We start from the raw sequence: 22,875 nt of genomic DNA, 5'->3' as shown, positions 1-22,875 counted from the left end.
ATTTGATATTGCTACTTCAATCTTAAGATTTATGGGTGATAGGAGACAAGAGAATATGAATGTTATTTATTATGCTAGATTCTGTCAGCTCATATTTTCTTACTGCTTCCCTAATGTTCCTATGCCTGAATCTGGAAATGAGTTGCCATTTAAAATTACTAAGCGTGCCTTTACTGATCTCATTAAAAAGGATAGCAAGAAACCCAATGCATGAGTGTTTGCTATTCCTGTAACAGTACAGGATAAGTTAAGGGTAGCTATGCCAGATAAGTATGGACCATTATTCTCTGATGAGAATATACCACATCCTCCCTCTTCATCTGCTCAACCAGATGCTCATCCAACCTCTGGTCCTTCTCAGCAAGGGCCAGTTATAAAATCTGCTCAAACCTTAAACTCTGGTCCTTCCCAAAAAGGGCCAGTTGAAACAACTTCACCAAAAAGGGTTCTCAGATCTTCAAAGTCTCCAAGTAAACCATCTCCTCCTCCAAGAAAAAGAAGATTCTTGCAGAATATATTAGACTCTGACTCTGATGAAGCACCTCCACCTCCTCCACCAGCTAAGAAACAAAGGAAGAAGATCAAGCCCACTAATATAACTGACCTGACTGTTGAGCCACCTCAGTCAGAGGATCCCATACAGGCCTTGATCCCATTCTCTGATCAACCTTCAAGTGCAGAGCCAGTCCTGATTGAACCTATCTCTGCAGTTCCACTTGATACAATGGCAGCTGACATTCAAATGTCAGAATCAATATCTGCATGTAATGATCAACCAGCAGTGGCCAAATCAGATGAAGTGTTAAAGTTGAATCAGGAATCTCTGATTCAACATGAAGACATCAATGCAGCGGATACCCATGTGTCAGATAAAACTCCTGATATTCCAAGCCAATCAGAAGATGCACATATAGAGGTTGTACTGCAAATGATTCAAGACTCTCTGATTCAAACTGAGGCTAATGTTGCAGCTCCTGTTCAGGAGGTTCCTATAGCTGCAACGTCTGATGCAGCTACAGAAGCTCTGGCATCTCATACTCTGAGTATATTTGTAAATGAGGATGATGATGATGATGATGCAACAGAGGTCACCTCTGTTCCAATTCAAGCTTCTGCTTCTCCAATCTCTGATCCAGTCAGAGAATTAACTCCAGTCAAAATTGATTCTCCAGTACAGGCACTATCACCAGTCAGAGACTCTACTCCTACTCCAGTTCTTGCATCTCCAATCCAACATCCCATTTCTGCACAGAGAAAAGTCTGTCCAATGTCATATTTCAAGAGGATGTTCAGAGCTCCACCTCCATCTGTGGAAGACAGACTGGCCTCCATTGAGGCCACCCAAACATCAATGCAGCATACTCTGGCTGATTTTAGCTCCTCTATAGCTCAGCTGGTTCAAGTTCTTACCTCTGCTGATGTCAAAAAGGGGGAGAAGATATCTAAAGACAAATGCAAATCTGACCAGCAAATGACAAAAAAAAAAGCCAGATGGAGATGAAGAAGGTAATAGGGAGATTGCTGACAAGCAGCTAAAGCTGCTACAAATCAAAGAGAAGGAAAGGAGTAATAAGGAAGCAAACTCTGATAGACCCAGGGATTCTCAACAAAAACACAAGTCTATGGAGTTGACTGTTATGTCTCAAGTTCAGAGCATAAGTGAAGCAGTCAGAATTTCTGATGATATATCTAAAGAACTTGCAGTTGTGAACTCTGAGGTTGAGAAGAAGAAGAAAGAAGATCTGATTCCTGAATCAGATAAGCTGATTGAAGCTGGAGATCCTGAATCTCAGAAGTTCTGCCAAACTCTGAAGTTCAAAGGCAGAGAAACTACCCTATTCTACAAATCTCCTTCTTTGCAAGCTATTGATGAAGTTGTAGCAAGGAAAATATTTGAAAAAGAAAATCCAGGAGTGGACATAGAAGCCATCAGACTTGAGGAAGAAAGACTAGTGGCTGAGAAGAGGAAGATCAGCAGGACAAAGTCTGATGAGCAAAAACAAATTACTGATCCCTCACAGAAACAGAAGAATCCAAAGCAAAAAGGGATAGTAATTAGTGAGGTGAACTACACTGACATCAACAGACCAAGAACCAGGTCTCAAACTCAACCTGAGACTGATTCAAAAGACAAAGGGAAGAAACCTGTTGATGGAGTTCCTCCTGTGATCAAGAAGTCAATTGTCAAGATAGCATCAGAGAATCCTTCTCAGAGGATGATAAAGCTAAGCAAGAATGCAAATATAATCACTGATGTATCTGATCAAATTGAAGAAGAAGAAGCTGGATTGACCAGAAGAAGAAAGGGTGAAGTGGATCAATCTCTGATATAACTATAACCTCTGACAATGCTCAAGTTAAAGCTCCAGTAACAGAAGAAAAGACTAAGACTGAAGATGCTAAAGTCTCTTGGCTGAAGATAAACTCTGAGAAAACTCAAGATCAGAAAAAGAAGAGTCTCTTTGGAAGCCTTGGTACAAGTCTGTACAAGGAAAGCCCAATGCTCACCAGGATCAGAACTCATGGAACCAGAGGAAAGGAAGCTTATGATACTACTGGTCTAGGTCACAGAAAGGAGAAGATACAAACAAGTTCAGCAACCACCTTCAGAGATCCTTATCCTCTGACTGAGAAAGTGGGGGAAGCTGTCACTCAAAAGGACTTAGACAAAGTAGAATCAGTGCAGATTCTCATGGATACACATGATGGCACAGGAGATAAAGAGAAGATTGCCATATTTCTGGAGTCTGGCAGAGTTTACAGAGTCTCAGAAGCTGATCTATTGCTGAAATCTCTGAGAGAGCTTGAACACTTTCATTATATGCTGGAAATCAAGAATGAAGCTACTCAGAGATGGTCTGATCTGATGAAAAGGACTACTAATGAGAAAAGAAGATTTTATGGGGTAAAGTCTGATGAAGAATACATTCCAAAAATAGCTCAAGATGAAGGTTCTGAAATATGTATGGAGAAGAATAACTCTGTGATGGAGACTATTGCAAACACCAGAATCTTGGGTTATAACAATGAGGCAGACAGACCAAGGGTGATTCAGCTGGGAGAGGCAATGGAAAGAAGCAAGGTGAATGCCTTGAGAGCAACTATCTATCAGACTGGGGATGAAACTGAAGAACTCAGAAATGTTAAAGCCCAGATGATACAGACCTTAAAGCTGAAGGAAGAAAATCTGATCAACCAGTTTGTCAGAGAAAGCTATGGATATAGGTTGATTTGATAGATAGTTCTGCTGGTTCTGTAAGTTGTAATTAATTCCTGTAAATTGATTATCTTATGCATTTGACCTTGATAGTTTTGACAGTTTTTGACATCATCAGTACATATATATATATATATATATATATAACTTGTTCATTCTGTCTAATGTACAAGTTTGGGGAGATTGTTACATATTTGATGATGTCACATGTATCTAACTTGTTTAGTGTGCAGAAGCAAATATCAGAGTTTAGTTGGAAATCAGAGTTTAACGACTGCTAGCTGGATCAGAGTTTATCGATGATCAGAGTTTGCAGGCGGCTGATTTTCAGGAGCAGATCTGGCTAAATAAGGAAGATAAAGATCAAGGGAGATTGTGCAGATCAGGACAGCAAAAGGATAGCTACTGATTAGATTATTTTAGGAAGCAGATAATTATGAATCAATCAGTAGATATCATGTAACTGTGTATATAAACACAGATTAGGGTTTACTCTAAAGGAGTTAGAACATCGAGAACATTATTCTTGTAACCCAGCAGCTCTTAGTGATAAGATATAAATCACTAAGAGAGTATTTGTAACCTACTGAGTTTTGTGAATAAGAGTTTACTTTGTTGAATCTCTTGCTTGAGTATTGATTGTGTTCACTATAATTGATTCATATAGTGAGTTAATTCGGCCTAACAATGACTACTCAAGATACACATGGGTATTATTCTTACATACAAAGGATGAAGCAGCACAAGTCATCATTGATCATATCAAGAAGATTGAAAAGGAAGCAAATTTGCCAGTAAGGGCTATCAGATCAGATAATGGAACAGAATTTCGTAATGCTGTTCTTAATGAATTCTGTACTGATAAGGGTATTTCTCGTCAGTATTTAGCACCAAGGACTCCACAACAAAATGGTGTCGTAGAAAGGAAGAACAGGACCTTGATTGAAGCAGCAAGGACAATGATTAGTCAATCAAGACTTCCAATCTATTTCTGGGCTGAAGCTGTGAATACTGCTTGCTACACTCAAAATCGTACCCTGATTAACAAAGACTTGGATAAGACTCCTTATGAAGTAATGGCCAACAGAAAATCATCACTGAGTTACTTTCATGTGTTTGGTGCAAAATGCTATGTTCTAAAAGAAGAGCATCTGGGTAAGTTTGATGCTAAAGCTGAAGAAGGCATTTTTATGGGTTATTCTTTAGAGTCAAAGGCCTACAGGGTTTATCTGATCAAGGACAACAAGATGATTGAAAGCATCAATGTAAGGTTTGATGCTACCAAGCTCCCAAGTCATCAAAAGGAAAATGAATCTGATTCTCTAGAATTTGAGAATTTAGATGACATCTAATAGGAGAAGATGAACCTGAAGCTGATACTAGAGAACCTAATGCAAATGAAGGAACTGCTGATCCTGAACCATCTGGAGGAAGTATTGGTAACAATACAAATGATCATCATGATCACAGTGGTCAAAGTGGAGGATCATCAAATAGGATTAGCATCAGTTCAGGGGGAGCAAGTCACATTAGTGGATCTACTAGTCATCACACTCAACACAACTATGATTACGGTGAATCATCAAGATTGAATCTGCCAAGACAAAGGGTATGGAGTAGAGACCATCCCATTGAACAAATCATTGGTGATCCAGACAAAGGAGTGTAGACTAGACGAGCAACTCAAAATGAGTGCAACTTTGCTGGATTCTTGTCTCAGACAGAACCAAAGAAAGTTGAAGAGGCTCTAAATGATCCAGATTGGGTTTCTGCTATGCAGGAAGAACTCAATTAATTTGAAAGGCAGAAAGTTTGGAAGCTGGTGCCAAGACCTAAAGGAAAATCTATAATTGGCACCAGATGGGTTTTTAGAAACAAGCTGGATGAAGATGGTATTGTTACGAGGAATAAGGCAAGACTGGTAGCAAAGGGTTATTCGCAAGAAGAAGGAATCGACTATGATGAAACCTATGCTCTAGTTGCTAGGCTTGAAGCAATCAGAATGTTCTTAGCATTTGCTATACTCTCCAACTTCAAAGTATATCAGATGGATGTGAAAAGTGCATTCCTGAATGGTGATCTAGAAGAGGAAGTCTATGTTGAACAACCCTATGGGTTTGAAGACAAAGAATTTGAGGACTTTGTGTACTTTCTCTTCAAAGCACTCTATGGCTTGAAGCAAGCCCCTCGAACATGGTATGACACTCTTTCCAAGTTCCTACTTGAAAATGGTTTCACCAGAGGTATCATCGATAAAACTCTTTTCCATAAAAAGCATAAGGATGATATAATTCTTGTACAAGTATTTGTCGATGACATTATATTTGGCTCTACTAATGATCTTTTGTGCGAGAGATTTGCTAAGCTTATGCAGAGCAAGTACGAGATGAGCATGATGGGAGAATTGTCCTTCTTCCTAGGACTTCAAGTCCTTCAGAAGCCTGACGGTATTTTTATTTGTCAATCAGAATACATCAAGGATCTTCTGAAGAAATATGGAATGGAAGAAGCATCTCCTGCCAAAACCCCTATGCCAACTGCTGTCAAACTTGATCAGGACAAATCTGGTAAGTCAGTTGACATCACGAAGTATCAAGGTATGATTGGCTCTCTCTTGTACTTAACTGCTAATAGGCCAGATATCATGTTCAAAACTTGTTTATGTGCTCGATTCCAGGCTGATCCTAAAGAGTCTCATCTTATAGCTGTTAAGCGTATCTTTAGGTATCTTAAGGGAACCCCCAATTTAGGAATATGGTACCCTAAAGATACAGGTTTTAATCTGATTGGCTATACAGACTCTGACTTTGGAGGATGTAAGATTGATAGGAAAAGTACTTCAGGAAGCTGTCAGTTTCTTGGACGGAGGTTGGTGTCATGGTACAACAAGAAGCAACACTCCGTATCTACGTCAACAGCTGAAGTTGAATACATAGCTGCTAGAAGTTGCTGCGCTCAAATCTTGTGGATGAGGAATCAACTACAAGATAGTATATTTAAATTGAATTTGCTAATGTCAATTTAGCTTAGTTTAATTTAAATAATAACTATGATCTTTCTACTTGTAGCATAGTAAAATTTAACTTTAATTGACTATCGTTAATATAGTTTAATTTGATTTAAATTACTAACTATGAATTTGTTTTTGTTTTAACCGAAGCACAATTTCGTTTAAGTTTTCAACTTAAATTGATTGTGAGAATGTTCCTGGTGCCAACTTAGTTTATCAATCTTATCCTGTTTTATTTTTAATTTATTAACTATGTTCCTTGCGCCTAGTTATCCCAACTGGCGCTAAGAAAATATTTTTTAAATTAAAATACGACGAGGCTTCTAAGTTGCGCCACACAAACTTTCTTCTTTAAAACAAATTCATCAAGACCTTACCTTGCGCTACTCCTTTTGTCTCCTTGCGCCAGGTAACATTTTTTTTTAATTTTTTTTAATGTTTTTTCTCCTCGTTCCTTTTTCCTTGCGTTCACTGATATTATATATCAGTTATTTGTGCTTGTTACTTGCGCCAAGGCCATTGATACGTCTTTTGCCTCCTTGTTACAAGGGCATTTTGGTCCGTTCCAATTTAAACGCATGCAAACCATATATACACTGTTCGTTTTTAACATACCTTCATCGCCATTGTTCCAAAACTCTCAAGAACTGCCACTCGACTTTTCTCCAAAATCACCTCGAAATCTTGCCCTTTTTTAAACCGGATTGTATTTTTGGATTATCCTCGCTAAGCTCGTTCTTTTCATATAAAATACTTAACGATCTGTTATCGTTTTTCGTTGGGGGTTTTTCAAGACTCTTCACCTTCCGGGCTTGATTTCTATGTGATTTTGTTGTTAGAAATTTGCGATTCCGATCCCATTATACTTAGAATTTCGAAAGGAACAACTCTCTTTAATTTCATCGACTATCGAAATTATAAAAATTAGGGCTTCTCGGCTCGTGTTTAAATTGTTATTTTCGTACTATTGTGACCAATTTGTCTCGTTGCTGATCAAACAAAATTTTCATTCATTTTTAATTTATTTAAATTGAAAATGGCTGCAAATTTTGTAATTCCAAAGACAAATTATGTGACAGCCCAGAATCCGGGGTGCAGATTCGGTGTCACTAAAAAGAATAAACTAAACAATAAAATAAACTAATGACAGCTGAATAGATTAACATAATAAATATATACCATTACACCCCTGACCAAAGATCTTGCCAGGTCTAAGTCTGCGAAAGGTTTAAACTGTTACTGCAAACGAACAACGACATAGGTTCCTTACTACATGAGTTTTCCACTACAACCATACTGACATTATAATACAACTTCAAAGAAACAAGTCGTACTAACTAATCCACACTTAGTCCAAGACTCCTAGCATCATCCTGCGATTTTCCTAGCACAAAAGATAACTCTGGGAAACTTTATAAGCGGCTGCTCTAATCCTTGGCATCTGAAAGGGGTTAGTTTGAAAATAAACAAGTATGAGCCAAAGAAATGCTCAGCATGTATAACAGAATGAAATTTATATTTGTTGTACAGCAATGCCATAATAAAGAAGTGAAAATATTTAAAACTGCAGAAATGAATGTATAAGCAAATATCTCTTGAAGGCAGGATAACTTCTCTTTAAACTATTCACAATTTTATTGGGCTTTAAAAATCATTCGACACCTGGCTATAACAGATGATCAGTCATGCTATAGTCCATAAACCAAGCTTATTCAGCAAGGTTGACAAATATTACGAATTCCGGTAATCCGGGCTTAAGGAGCCACCTTTCACGCTGGGCCGGTGCTCGAGCCTCTTACGCAAAAACAACCCAATAGTTTAATTTTTAGAACAATCTGCAGGTCCATCATGTAATTCAAGAACCAAAATAACATTTTGATAAAACAATTTCTTTATGCATATCATAGTGTAGAGTCGATACCAAAAGTGTTATTCGTTCAACCAAAAAGTTTGAAAGTACTAGATATGCTTCACAAGAGAGTAATTGCAAATAATTTGAATCATGATATAAAGAAGGTTTTAGTATCTATAGGTACTAGAGGAGTAGGGTACAAATACTTGCCTTGATGATAGAATGCTAAAGATAAGACTGCACTACACTGTCAGGCTCTCTGACCGGAACCTACAGGATGGAAGACTGGGTCTTAACTATTTGAATCAAAACTCATATCCTCAATAGTACTTAATCACTACCCTTCGTTTATATAACATAAATTTCAGCTAAACACATAGCATTTAGTCAACCAAGTAATACTTTTATAATTATTAAAGATTACTGGTGATCACGTATCACGTAGACATGTATACCAGTATTATTGTCTCTACTTATTATTTATTAAACACTTTTAAATAGTCTAAATGCATATAATTTCTAATGAAATTTCGGCAGCACCTCCTCTGTTTATAGGACTATCCACCTGTTTTCAATACCAAGAATAGCCACTAATATTGCTTAATACATGAAAAGAGCTGCCTTGACTTGCAGTAAACACATAACACATAAGAAAATCTGCCTTGACTTGCAGTAAACACATAACACATAAGAAAATCTGCCTTGACTTGCAGTAAACACATAAGAAAACTTTTAGCAGGATTGCTAATTTACTATACACAAAATACGTTTAATAAGACTTACAGGAACAACTAGGCAAGGAAAGTTAATAATCAATTATGACCTTATAAAAATATAAATTTTAATAATATAAACACATATACCCGAAAAGTCGAGGCATACATAGATATATAATCAAAATTTTACTTTCTCAATACTCATATAATTATCACTAATCTTCATACACAACAATCCAATATTTAACACCCAATTTAAATAAATACAACCCCAAAATTATATACTAACACTAATCATAAAATTAACAAACCAGTCAGTCTTTAATTAAACACAAAATTATCTGAACTAATCACAATAAAATCCACCTTCAACTTTGACATCTCACACTTATATACACATGACCCAACTAATTTGAATAAAGTGAAACAGGTGTATACCGAAATAGAAGCAAGCAAGGGTTGTTCTATTCGCCGGAAGTAGAGTATCGGCGTCTGGGCTCGGTGGCTGGAACTCGGCGGAACAGTACGGCAAGGACGGAAAAACGCTGAACGGAGGCTGGCCGGAACACGACGTTGCGGCGGACAGAGGAGAGAAAATAAGAAAGGAAGAAAGAAAAGGGATAGAAATATCTTCGAAAACTTGTAATAAAATATCTTCGAAAAATTATTGAAATATTTTTATAAATCCCGGAATATTATAAAACGAATAAAATAAGAGTCTCAGGATTTATAGAGCATTATTGAAATTTATAAGCGATTTAGAAGTTAACAGGACTTGGAAAATATTTTAAAATCAGATTTTTATCAAAATAATATCTCGACAATTTTGTAAATTCCTAGGAATAATTATTTTAATTATGAAACGATAAAAATGATTTTTAAGAATGGTTTCGTATTTCTTATAAATTCAAATTTGAGATATTTCTTATTCGTCGAAATTTGAAAAGTAAATAAATCATTTTTAAAACACTAACTCGATACAACAATTAATAGTGCACACAAGAGCAAATATTAAATCAGCACTTAACCACATAATACGTAATTTATATATAATATGGGTTTTTTTGTATTTAAGTTATAAATAAAATTCACAGTCGTTATAGCCTCCCCCCCTTAAGAAGATTCTGTCCTCAGAATCTAGTCTAAGCAAATAAGTGAGGATATTTGGCTAACATATCACTTTCTAGTTCCCAAGTAGTTTCCTCTACTCTAGGATTCCTCCATAACACTTTGACAATAGGTACAGATCTATTTCTAAGAACTTTCTCTTTTCTATCTAGGATCTCTATCGGTTGCTCTACATATGAGAGATCTGGCTGAATTTCTACTTGCTCATATTCTATGACTTGATTAGAATCTGGAATGTACTTCTTCAGCATTGATACATGGAAGACGTTGTGGATATGCTGCCTGTGGGGAGGTAGCGCTATTTCGTAAGCAATGTTCCCTACTTTCTCCAGAACTTCATAAAGACCTATAAAACGTGGACTAAGCTTTCCCTTTTGGCCAAATCGGATCAGTCCTTTCCATGGTGATACTTTTAACAAAACTAAACTTCCAACTTCAAATTCCATATCTTTTCGATGCAAATCGGCATATTTTCTTTGTCTATCCTGAGCAGTCACCAATCTCTTTTGAATAAGTTGAATCACATCCTTGGTTTGTTGCACCAATTCTGACCCTAATATCTTCCGTTCTCCTACTTCTTCCCAACAAACTGGAGATCGACACTTTCTTCCATACAAAGCTTCATAAGGTGGCATTCCAATACTGACATGATAGCTATTGTTATAAGAAAACTCAATGAATGGTAAATGATCATCCCAATTTCCTTTGAAATCCAATGCACACACCCTAAGCATATCTTCTATTGTTTGAATTGTCCTCTCACTTTGTCCATCCGTCTGAGGGTAGTACGCAGTGCTCATCTTTAACTGTGTTCCTAAACATTCTTGAAATTTGGTCCAAAATCCGGAGTTAAACCTCGGGTCTCTGTCGGATACAATCGAAACTGGAACTCCATGTCTAGCTACGATTTCATCCAAATACAACTTAACCAACTTATTTAACGGGTACTTTTCATTAATTGGGAGAAAATGCGCCGACTTCGTTAATCTATCAATAATAATCCATATGGCATCGTGGTTTGTTTTGGTCCTTGGTAATCCAACTACAAAATCCATAGCAATATCCTCCCACTTCCACTTTGGAATCTCTAGGGGTTGTAGTAATCCACTTGGTCTTTGATGCTCCGCTTTCACTCTTTGACAAGTATGACACTTACTCACCCAATCAGCTATTTCACTTTTCATCCCTGGCCACCAAAAATTTCTCTTTAAATCCTGGTACATCTTGGTACTCCCTGGGTGGATAGAAAATCTCGAACTATGAGCTTCTCGTAAGATCTCATTTTTCAACTCAGTCACGTTAGGAATCCATATCCGTGAAGAAAATCTATACACCCCGTCATTACCTTTTTCAGTACAAATCTCTTCTTTTGTTAATTGACCATCTTGATTCATTACCTCCTCTTGACCTCTTTTGATTCTTTCCAGTAACTCTGGCTGAAAAGTAATCTCATATAATCTTTCTTGAACTACTCCTGGTACACATACTTCAATCTCCAATTTTTCCAATTCCTCAGACAATTCCTTCGCAATGTCAATCATATTTAATCTTTCCTTCCTACTTAGCGCATCTGCAACTACATTCGCCTTTCCAGGATGATAATTAATAGAACAATCATAATCTTTAATTAATTCCAACCATCTCCGTTGCCTCATATTTAGCTCCTTTTGAGTAAATATGTACTTCAAGCTCTTGTGATCCGTAAAAATCTCACACTTTTCTCCATACAAGTAATGTCTCCATAGTTTCAATGCAAATACAATTGCTGCTAATTCTAGATCATGGGTCGGATACTTTTGCTCGTGTGGTTTCAGTTGTCTAGACGCGTAGGCAATAACTCTATCATGCTGCATTAATACACAACCTAAACCCTTCAAAGAAGCATCACTATAAATCACAAAATTTCCTTTTTCATCCGGCAATGCTAGCACTGGAGCAGTTACTAATCTTTCTTTCAATTCCTGAAAACTCCTTTCGCATTCATCCCTCCAAACAAATTTCTCAGTCTTCCTAGTTAACTTGGTTAATGGGGTTGCAATCTTCGCAAAATCTTTTACAAACCTCCTATAATATCCTGCTAATCCTAGGAAACTTCTTACTTCAGTCGGTGTCTTTGGTTGTTCCCAATTCATCACAGCTTCAATCTTTGCTGGATCCACCTTAATACCTTCCTTACCAACTACGTGACCCAAAAATTGAACCTCTTCCAGCCAAAATTCACATTTTGAAAACTTAGCGTACAATTGCTTCTCCTTTAGCCTTTGCAAAGTAATCCTTAAATGTTCTCCGTGTTCTTCCTTTGACTTCGAATATATCAAAATATCGTCAATAAACACAATCACAAATTTATCCAAATACTCCTTAAACACTCGCTTCATTAAATCCATAAATGCTGCTGGCGCGTTAGTCAAACCAAACGACATCACCAAAAACTCATAGTGCCCGTATCTGGTTCTGAATGCAGTCTTCGGAATATCTTCAGGTTTAATCTTCAACTGGTGGTAACCAGACCTTAGGTCAATCTTCGAGAAACAAACTGCTCCTTTAAGTTGATCGAATAAATCATCGATCCTTGGCAATGGGTACTTATTCTTAATAGTTAACTTGTTCAACTCTCGATAATCTATACATAATCTCATACTCCCATCCTTTTTCTTAACGAACAACACTGGAGCTCCCCAAGGTGAAACACTTGGTCTAATCACTCCCTTATCCAATAATTCTTGTAACTGCTTCGCTAACTCCTTCATTTCCACCGGAGCCATTCGATACGGGGCTTTCGATACTGGCTCAGCTCCTGGCACTAACTCAATAGAAAATTCTATCTCGCGAGCTGGTGGTAATCCTGGCAACTCATCTGGAAACACTTCAGGAAACTCATTTACTACCGGAACCTCCTCCAGATTAGGTGCCTTCTTCTTAGTGTCTACTACATGAGCCAAATACGCCTCACATCCTTGTCTCAATAGTTTCTTCGCTTGCATGACCGTTAAAAACTTCTTTTCTTGCCTTTGTCCTTTAAAAATTACCTTACTTCCCTCTGGAGTGAACAATACTACCTTCTTACCCTTACAATCTATCTTAGCTGTATATTGAGATAACCAGTCCATTCCTAGTATGACATCAAACTCTCCTAACCTAAAGGGTATTAAATCAGCCATGAAACAATTTCCTGATACCTCAATCTTACATTGAGGGCAGACTTGATTAACTGGTATTCTATCACGATTTGCAACTTCGATTATCAACGCCTCCTCTAAATCATTTATCTTACAATTTAATTTATCAACTAACTCCACGGATATAAAAGATTTCGATGCTCCTAAGTCCATTAAAACTTTAGCAGCTACGGAATTAACAGAAAGCGTACCTGCTACCACATCTGTATCCTTAGACGAAGTCTTCTTTGTCATGTTAAAAGTCCTAGCATTAGGCCTCTTCCCTGATGTTGATCCTTGCACACGTACCATTGCGCTTGCTAGTGCCGGGTTCTTGCAATTATAGGTATAATGCCCAGTTTTTCCACAATTGTCACACCTCATTGCCCCTTGACTTCTACACTCATTAGCGTAATGACCCCTCTTATTACATTTAAAACATACTATGTTCAATTTTCCACATATTCCTGAGTGCTTCTTCCCACAATTCTTGCAGTCTGGTGTTGGAGGTTTCACTACACCTTGCTGATTCTGATTCGGGGGCCTATTAAACTGCCTATTAACATTCTGCCCCGGGTTCTTAAATCCTTGATTCCTATTTTGTTGGAAATTCTGCCTCTTCTGGAATCCTTGTTGAGAACTTCCTTGGCCTTGACTTCCTTCAATTGCTTCCACCTTCCTTTTCTTACTCTCTTGCTCCTTTTTATCTAAATTGTGCTCTCTTTCTATCACCATTGCTGTTTGAACCACATCAGCATAAGTCTTCAATCTTAAAGCTGCCACACTAATTCTAATATCCGATCTCAGCCCTTGTTGGAATCTTTTAGCTTTCTTCAAATCATTATCCACGTAGGCTGTGACAAACCTTGGCAACTCCATAAACCTCTTCTCATACTCCGCTACACTCTTATCTCCTTGTTTTAACTCCAAGAAGTCCAACTCTAGTTGGCTTTGTACATGCTCCGGAAAATATTGCTCTAAGAACAGTTCAACAAACCTATCCCACAAGATCACATCATCTCCTTCTAGAGCTCTTACCGATTCCCACCAATAATTAGCTTCGTTTTTCAGAAAGTAACTAGCATAATCAGTCTTCTGATCCTCACTTACTTTTGCTAATTTGAAAGCTTTCTCAATTTCCTTCAACCAAGACCTTGCTTCAATAGGTCCTTTTGATCCATCAAAGTCTGGGGGCTTAATTGCTTGAAATGACTTAAACGTCGACATCGGTGCCTCTACTTGACGATTTTGATGCGGCTGTTGATTTTGCTGCATATATTGTTGTTGTTGCTGAACCATATTTGTCGCTTGTTGCTGTAGCAACTGTAGTATCTGATCCATAGTTGGTTGGTTTGAAGTACCCTGATTTCCAGGATTGCTCGGTGGTGATCTTTCAGATGACATTTTCTGTTACCACAAACAATCTGTTTTAGCAATTTGCTTCATTTATTTTTGAGATAAAATATATAAATATGTAGTCCTCTGAAAAGTGCAAATTCACTATCACACATTGTTTGCTAGTCCAAAAATTCATAAAATGTCATCCAAAATAGATCTTCACAATATGCCAACTACAGATCAAGTAACCACAATTTCTCAACAAATAGCAACATATCATAATACGGATAACATACTAGTACAATCCTTAGCAATAATTAAGATCTTATCGAGCCTATCATGCGCTAACCAATACACAAGACTTTGATACATGCTGCCCCTGGTTGTATCAATGTGGATAGTTCTAATAGTCCTGGACCTTTCTGCAACAGTCTATATTATGTCCTAACTCAAGCACGTAGTTCAGAACTAAACAATGACTCTAAACTATAACACTATATCCTAACCAAATATTTATTAAAACTACATTCTGTAATCTTAACTTTTAACTCAACATGAGTTGCTGACTCAATCACCTAGTCCAAATATCACTAATAAGGGTAGACTCTCTACCTAACCTAACCTAACACAGTGACTTAAACCTGTAGCTCTGATACCAACTGTGACAGCCCAGAATCCGGGGTGCAGATTCGGTGTCACTAAAAAGAATAAACTAAACAATAAAATAAACTAATGACAGCTGAATAGATTAACATAATAAATATATACCATTACACCCCTGACCAAAGATCTTGCCAGGTTTAAGTCTGCGAAAGGTTTAAACTGTTACTGCAAACGAACAACACCATAGGTTCCTTACTACATGAGTTTTCCACTACAACCATACTGACACTATAATACAACTTCAAAGAAACAAGTCGTACTAACTAATCCACACTTAGTCCAAGACTCCTAGCATCATCCTGCGATTTTCCTAGCACAAAAGATAACTCTGGGAAACTTTATAAGCGGCTGCTCTAATCCTTGGCATCTGAAAGGGGTTAGTTTGAAAATAAACAAGTATGAGCCAAAGAAATTCTCAGCATGTATAACAGAATGAAATTTATATTTGTTGTACAGCAATGCCATAATAAAGAAGTGAAAATATTTAAAACTGCAGAAATGAATGTATAAGCAAATATCTCTTGAAGGCAGGATAACTTCTCTTTAAACTATTCACAATTTCATTGGGCTTTAAAAATCATTTGACACCTGGCTATAACAGATGATCAGTCATGCTATAGTCCATAAACCAAGCTTATTCAGCAAGGTTGACAAATATTACGAATTCCGGTAATCCGGGCTTAAGGAGCCACCTTTCACGCTGGGCCGGTGCTCGAGCCTCTTACGCAAAAACAACCCAATAGTTTAATTTTTAGAACAATCTGCAGTTCCATCATGTAATTCAAGAACCAAAATAACATTTTGATAAAACAATTTCTTTATGCATATCATAGTGTAGAGTCGATACCAAAAGTGTTATTCGTTCAACCAAAAAGTTTGAAAGTACTAGATATGCTTCACAAGAGAGTAATTGCAAATAATTTGAATCATGATATAAAGAAGGTTTTAGTATCTATAGGTACTAGAGGAGTAGGGTACAAATACTTGCCTTGATGATAGAATGCTAAAGATAAGACTGCACTACACTGTCAGGCTCTCTGACCGGAACCTACAGGATGGAAGACTGGGTCTTAACTATTTGAATCAAAACTCATATCCTCAATAGTACTTAATCACTACCCTTCGTTTATATAACATAAATTTCAGCTAAACACATAGCATTTAGTCAACCAAGTAATACTTTTATAATTATTAAAGATTACTGGTGATCACGTATCACGTAGACATGTATACCAGTATTATTGTCTCTACTTATTATTTATTAAACACTTTTAAATAGTCTAAATGCATATAATTTCTAACGAAATTTCGGCAGCACCTCCTCTGTTTATAGGACTATCCACCTGTTTTCAATACCAAGAATAGCCACTAATATTGCTTAATACATGAAAAGAGCTGCCTTGACTTGCAGTAAACACATAACACATAAGAAAATCTGCCTTGACTTGCAGTAAACACATAACACATAAGAAAATCTGCCTTGACTTGCAGTAAACACATAAGAAAACTTTCAGCAGGATTGCTAATTTACTATACACAAAATACGTTTAATAAGACTTACAGGAACAACTAGGCAAGGAAAGTTAATAATCAATTATTACCTTATAAAAATATAAATTTTAATAATATAAACACATATACCCGAAAAGTCGAGGCATACATAGATATATAATCAAAATTTTACTTTCTCAATACTCATATAATTATCACTAATCTTCATACACAACAATCCAATATTTAACACCCAATTTAAATAAATACAACCCCAAAATTATATACTAACACTAATCATAAAATTAACAAACCAGTCAGTCTTTAATTAAACACAAAATTATCTGAACTAATCACAATAAAATCCACCTTCAACTTTGACATCTCACACTTATATACACATGACCCAACTAATTTGAATAAAGTGAAACAGGTGTATACCGAAATAGAAGCAAGCAAGGGTTGTTCTATTCGCCGGAAGTAGAGTATCGGCGTCTGGGCTCGGTGGCTGGAACTTGGCGGAACAGTACGGCAAGGTCGGAAAAACGCTGAACGGAGGCTGGCCGGAACACGACGTTGCGGCGGACAGAGGAGAGAAAATAAGAAAGGAAGAAAGAAAAGGGATCGAAAGTGGCTGGGAAAAGAAAAAGAGAAAAGGTGAGAGAGGGAGGTGATGTCGAGAGATTGAGGGAGATGAGCGAGAGAGACAGAGACGGTGATGTAAATAAAAGCAAGAAAAGGAATGGCGGTGAGGAAAAAGAAGGGCACGTGGCTTGGCCACATTTGTTTTAAGCTGAATAATCACTTATCTAAGCCTGCTTTTAATCAATTATCGGAATAACTTGTAATAAAATATCTTCGAAAAATTATTGAAATATTTTTATAAATCCCGGAATATTATAAAATGAATAAAATAAGAGTCTCAGGATTTATAGAGCATTATTGAAATTTATAAGCGATTTAGAAGTTAACAGGACTTGGAAAATATTTTAAAATCAGATTTTTATCAAAATAATATCTCGACAATTTTGTAAATTCCTAGAAATAATTATTTTAATTATGAAACGATAAAAATGATTTTTAAGAATGGTTTCGTATTTCTTATAAATTCAAATTTGAGATATTTCTTATTCGTCGAAATTTGAAAAGTAAATAAATCATTTTTAAAACACTAACTCGATACAACAATTAATAGTGCACACAAGAGCAAATATTAAATCAGCACTTAACCACATAATACGTAATTTATATATAATATGGATTTTTTTGTATTTAAGTTATAAATAAAATTCACAGTCGTTATAAATTACACGATTGTTGCGAATAATGATTTAATCAAACCGCAAAATTTCAAAAGATGGGTTCGTTTCTTGAGTGAAGTTTCAAGTGCACGCACTGCCATGACTAAACATACACTTCTGACTAATGATTTACTTCGAGATTTCATGACCACATCAAGTGTTAGCAATGTTGATCAAGTTTTAGGTGTAAGTTGCACGATTCAAAATCGGTTTATCACAATAACCGAGACAATGCTGAATGATGTACTGGGCCTTCCAACTGCCAATTTTGTCTCAGTACCTACTGAAGAGGAACGAACAACATTCTTCCACCAGGGAGGTTACCTAAAAAGCTATATGTCACTAATCTCCCAAAAGAATGGAACTTTTCCTTCACCTGTGTGTCCTATGTCTTTGCACCAAAGGTTGCCGGATTTCATGGTCTCACAACTCTCAACCAGAACATTGGTATTGCCATTGCCGAGAACCGGTCAATCAACTTTGGGCATCTGATCATGGAAGAGTTCCAGAGGACACTGTCGGGAGCTCGTACTTCCGTGTTTTATCCACGATTCTTCTAACTTGTCTTCAATCATGAGCTGACTACAACAGAGAAAGATGCATATGCCAGTAGTGTAACCACTGACCATTCTTTTCTTTCTCTCAAATAGTTGATGATTCTTCATAACAAAGCCAATTATCCAAATAATAATCCTGTGGTACTAACCCAAGCACTAAAAAAATTCTTTGAGAATATGAATGTATAGGTACAGGTACCACATGGACAAGCTGTTCATGAAGTCCAGGATGCAGTGGTTAATGTAGAAGCTGCTGAAGTTGATCCTGCTGCAGAGCTAGTGACTCAAGCCACTGAGGGACATGCTCCTATGGATGTTGATGCTAATCCAATAGTCCCTCAAGGTGTGTATGATGTCGTCTCTGAAAGGACTGTGAACTATGATGATCTGTTCACAGATAACTACACTCCGGAGCAACCAACAGGTTCTTCTGAACTCAATCCTGATGATTTATCTTTTCATCCTGATGATTTGTGGATAAATTTGCTAGACACAGATGATCCTATTCTACTAAATGCCAGTGCGTTTGCAATTTCAGAAACTCATAACTAAGGCATTTTTTCACAAACCTCTGAAGCAGAAACCTCACACCCCTCTAGCCATACAACTACAAATTCTGAGAGAGAGGGAGAAAATTTCCTAAGTGCACCACTTAAGGGTGTTGTTTCTGACACTACAACTATGTCTTTTAGCACATCAGGAGATCTAGAACATGAGGCAACTGTAACTCCGCCAATTTCATCACCACTGCAAACAAATATCACTACTACGCACAGTAAGGTGCACACACTTGATGAATTGACGGTTGCAAACACTTTATCGACCATGTCACGGTCAGACACTGTTGTTTTCGATTCTTTCGAGGATCAAGTGCCTTCACAGGCAAATGAGGGAAACTTGGATGTTCTGCCAACCTCTACATCCCTGTCTACCCTCCTGGGAGGAACATTCCCAGATCCCCCACGGTACCCTTAACCCCTGGAAGGTGAACAGCAATCTGCAATTGTGCCCTTCATATCAAGAAGTGAGCCACTTGTAGAGGACTTGACTACAAGTCATTCGCTGTCAACAGAAGTTGTGGGAAACCAGGGTGCTTCGCCAACTCAAGGATCACATCCTTCGAGCCATGTGTCTACCCACCTTGGAATTCCAATCCAAGATCCAACTAAGGACTCACTGCCTTCGGGTAGTCGGCAACTTGTTTATAATGACTCAGATTCGTCTGACGAGGAAACCGAGGACGAGGCCTTACGAATCCTCATTGCACCTCCACTGACCTCTTCAAAAGGGGCTAGGGAGAACTCTTCTGCAGGTACAACTCTATTACTTAGAGCTGGAGCTAGTGAGAGTACGAGTGATACACCGACAGAACCTGTTAAACAGTACACCACAGCCCAACCGAGTGATCAAAACTTGAGTGAATCGAGAGAAACACCTACAGAACGAAAGAGTGAGGACCCTTCAAAAGCCATATCTTCACCTCCACCAACTGTACCACTTGCTCGATTTGAAGCTCTGGAATTTGAAGTTCGTCACTTAAAGGCTGAGAATCTTGTACTAAGGGAAGAGTTACTGGAAGTCAAGACATTTTCCAGCCAGCTTGAGCAACGATTAGCAACTTTGGAAGCTCGATCTATCGCTTCTCGAACATCTCAGGAGGATAAATCAACTGAGGGGGAGAGAGTAGTAGAAAAAGCAGTAAAAGGTAAAGGCAAAACCGTGCTAGAAGGCTTAACTGAAGAAGTTTTTGAGTCTGCACTCTATGAAGTTCCACTCAATGATGAACCATACATTCCTGAACACATTGAGCCAAATTACATTCCTGGAAACGTGATGAATGAAGAAGATGTGGAAGAAGGGGAAATCCCGCAAGTAGATGAAGTCTTTGTGGACGAGCTTGCATATCATGATGATATGTTTCCAGAAGAAGAGATTCAAATTACTAATCCTCAGGACATTCCTATTGTCTGACAGGAAAGGCTTGAAAGAAACAGAGTAAGGGAAAGTCTTGAAAACCAGAGACGGATTCGAAGGGAGAAAGTGGAAGCAGCAAGGCTGAAACAACGAGTTGAATGGGATATTGCAAGATCAGTGTTTGAATTTCCTGAAGAGGTAAAGGGTAATCATGACAGAGAAGTTCAAGAAATTTTCGACGTCTTCAAGAGCAACTATGAGAATCTTCATGAGTTTCACGCAGCGTTGGACAAGGCAATCACATCTGTATCTATCGTGGTTATTCCTGCCATGGATGGTCCGTGCATATAACATTTGTTCTCAATGGTGAAAGTAGAAGATTCAAACATGTGACTTGTGAGTTACTGAGGAACTTGTCTCTGACAGAACTGTTCTTAGTGAAAAACAAGATTATTGCCACTGGAGAGAAATGCAACGAAGGCTTCAGAGATAAGGTAGTGGAATGGCTTGCTAACATCAGCGTGAAGATTCATGATAATCCTCCAGTGATCAAGTACTTCAAGGATAAGATGATCCAAAGCATTGGTTTGAAAGATGAAGCATTATCGGGATATCATCCAAGAATATTGAGTTATCTGGAAGGAGAAGTCAGAAGAAAGTGCTCGGATACCATGAAGGGAAGACTTACTGCAGAGCTTCTATATGTTTATCGTCTGAACTTTGCGGCTCTGAAGAACAGAAGCCTCAAATTCATTGAATGTGAGCAACCGTATCCATTGCCTCCTCTTGATCCTGAAACCCCTGAGGTTTTGGAACCAGCTTCTGTGTCATACAATCCAACTTCCATCACTTTCAGAAAGAGTAAGAACTCTGAGTCGGAAAAGCTAACTCTTGAAGAAATTGGTAATTGCAGCTCTAAGTGTATCTCTCGTGCAATTCGACAAGTCAAGTACTCAGTGATCAAAGAGGACAAAGCTGAACTCATTCCTCTACTTGAAATGTTGAGAGTAAAGAAGTGCACTGAGACTGCTCAAGACACCGAAAGAGTTCGTGCTCATCCATCAAGACTAATGATGAAAGTGGAAGAAATGAATTTGAATATTCCATTCAAAAGGCTAAAGAAAATGAAGCACCTAACCTCTCTGGAGAAAATGCAAAGAAGATTTGAAATGATTCCTCCAGTAAACGCTTTAGAGGTTGGAGCTTATAACATTATCACATCCAGGATCAAACAAATTGAGGCAAAGCTAGCTCAATTGAAAGCTGAGAAAGCAGCGAAGAAGAAGGCAGAAGAAGCCTTGCTAAATGCAACAGCCAAGAAAGCAAGAAGAGATTAGCTCAGTCTAGAGGAGCAATTGGCCACTTGTATTTATTTTTGAATTCTGGAAATTGTAATATATAATCCAGATTGTACTTAGTATTATTTCCTGTTTAAGCATAAGTGCTTTTTCTGTATCAGTTGAGTTATCCTCTTAAAGGATTTGCTTGTCGAACTCTAACAAACAAATAGGGGGAGATTGTAAAGCATAATGTAATATGTAATGTAATGTCGATAACTCAACAGTAGAATACAATATGAAATAATAACTAAGTATCGTACATGAATCTATAGAGTTGAAGTTATGACTCAAGAAGTTGAAGACAATCAAGATATCTGAGACGTACAGGAAATCACTGATAGAAGTTCATTAATATGTTCAAGCCTCAGTGAAGAATAAAATCTAAGTGGTTTCTGGTATCAAGGTTGTCCGAAGATCAAGATTCTCAATTTGGAAGATTCAAGTACACCCTCTCTGATTATTCGTAATCAGAATTGTTGAAGCAATACTCAAGTCTGGTGTGACTGATTAAGTACGTTGTCAAGAAAAGAAGACGGAGAATCAATTCTGTATTAGTCGTCCGTGAACCAGACCAGTGCATAGGACGTCAGTACCGTGTAAATTGGATTCGAAAGATTCAATCAAGAATAACTTGATCAAGTCAAGGCAAAGCAACCTCCAAATAAACAAGTAACACCTATATGTATATATGTGTAACATATATGTATATGTATAAGTGTGCTAGCTTGTTTTAATTAAAACAAGGTAGAAATGGAGCCAAAACCCTTCCTGGCGCCATATGTTGTGTAAGAAGGAACAAGGAAGCTTTTGGTTCCACCAAAAGGTTTCCTTGCGCCGAGAATTGTTAAAACAACTTAAACAATTCTTGTGAATTGATTTGGTTGGAACAAGGAAGGAAGTACTGACCATTTTACTTTCCTTGCGCCACATATTCATGCATAAACAAGTAAAACAATTCAATTGAATTGTTTTGGCGCAAGTTGAACGGTGGAACAAGGTAGAATGGAACAAGGACGCTAATGCAAGGAACAAGGAAGCTGTGTTCTGATTGGTTGAAAGCTTGGTTGCGCCAAGAACAAGCACCAGCTGAGTTTGTCCCCCAAAGTCTATAAATAGGGCTTGGTTGTTTCATTTGGAACAAAAACTACACACTTTGTAAGTGCACACACTATAAACATTCATAGAGATTA

At 37.5% G+C, this 22,875-nt stretch overlaps 2 protein-coding genes across 2 annotated transcripts; one reads left to right on the top strand and one right to left on the bottom strand.

Annotated features, from left to right (window-relative positions):
• The first annotated feature begins 259 nt into the window (after nucleotides 1–259).
• LOC135152117 (uncharacterized) lies at nucleotides 260–1,501 on the top strand. Its single transcript, XM_064091953.1, has one exon. The coding sequence runs from the start codon at nucleotides 260–262 to the stop codon at nucleotides 1,499–1,501; it is 1,242 nt and encodes a 413-aa protein (XP_063948023.1).
• Nucleotides 1,502–7,377: 5,876 nt separating this feature from the next.
• On the bottom strand, nucleotides 7,378–14,485 carry LOC108203400 (uncharacterized). The gene is made up of 2 exons (XM_064091952.1): nucleotides 13,294–14,485; nucleotides 7,378–7,668 (listed from the first exon to the last, which is right to left on the bottom strand). Exons 1-2 carry the CDS (start codon nucleotides 14,483–14,485, stop codon nucleotides 7,655–7,657), a joined length of 1,206 nt encoding a protein of 401 aa, XP_063948022.1. The 3' UTR covers nucleotides 7,378–7,654.
• Nucleotides 14,486–22,875: the final 8,390 nt, after the last annotated feature.

This window comes from Daucus carota, chromosome 4, assembly GCF_001625215.2.
Source record: "Daucus carota subsp. sativus chromosome 4, DH1 v3.0, whole genome shotgun sequence".
NCBI classification, from domain to species: Eukaryota; Viridiplantae; Streptophyta; class Magnoliopsida; order Apiales; family Apiaceae; genus Daucus; species Daucus carota.
Note: the sequence above shows the minus strand (reverse complement) of the source record. Positions and strands in the feature narration are given on the sequence as shown.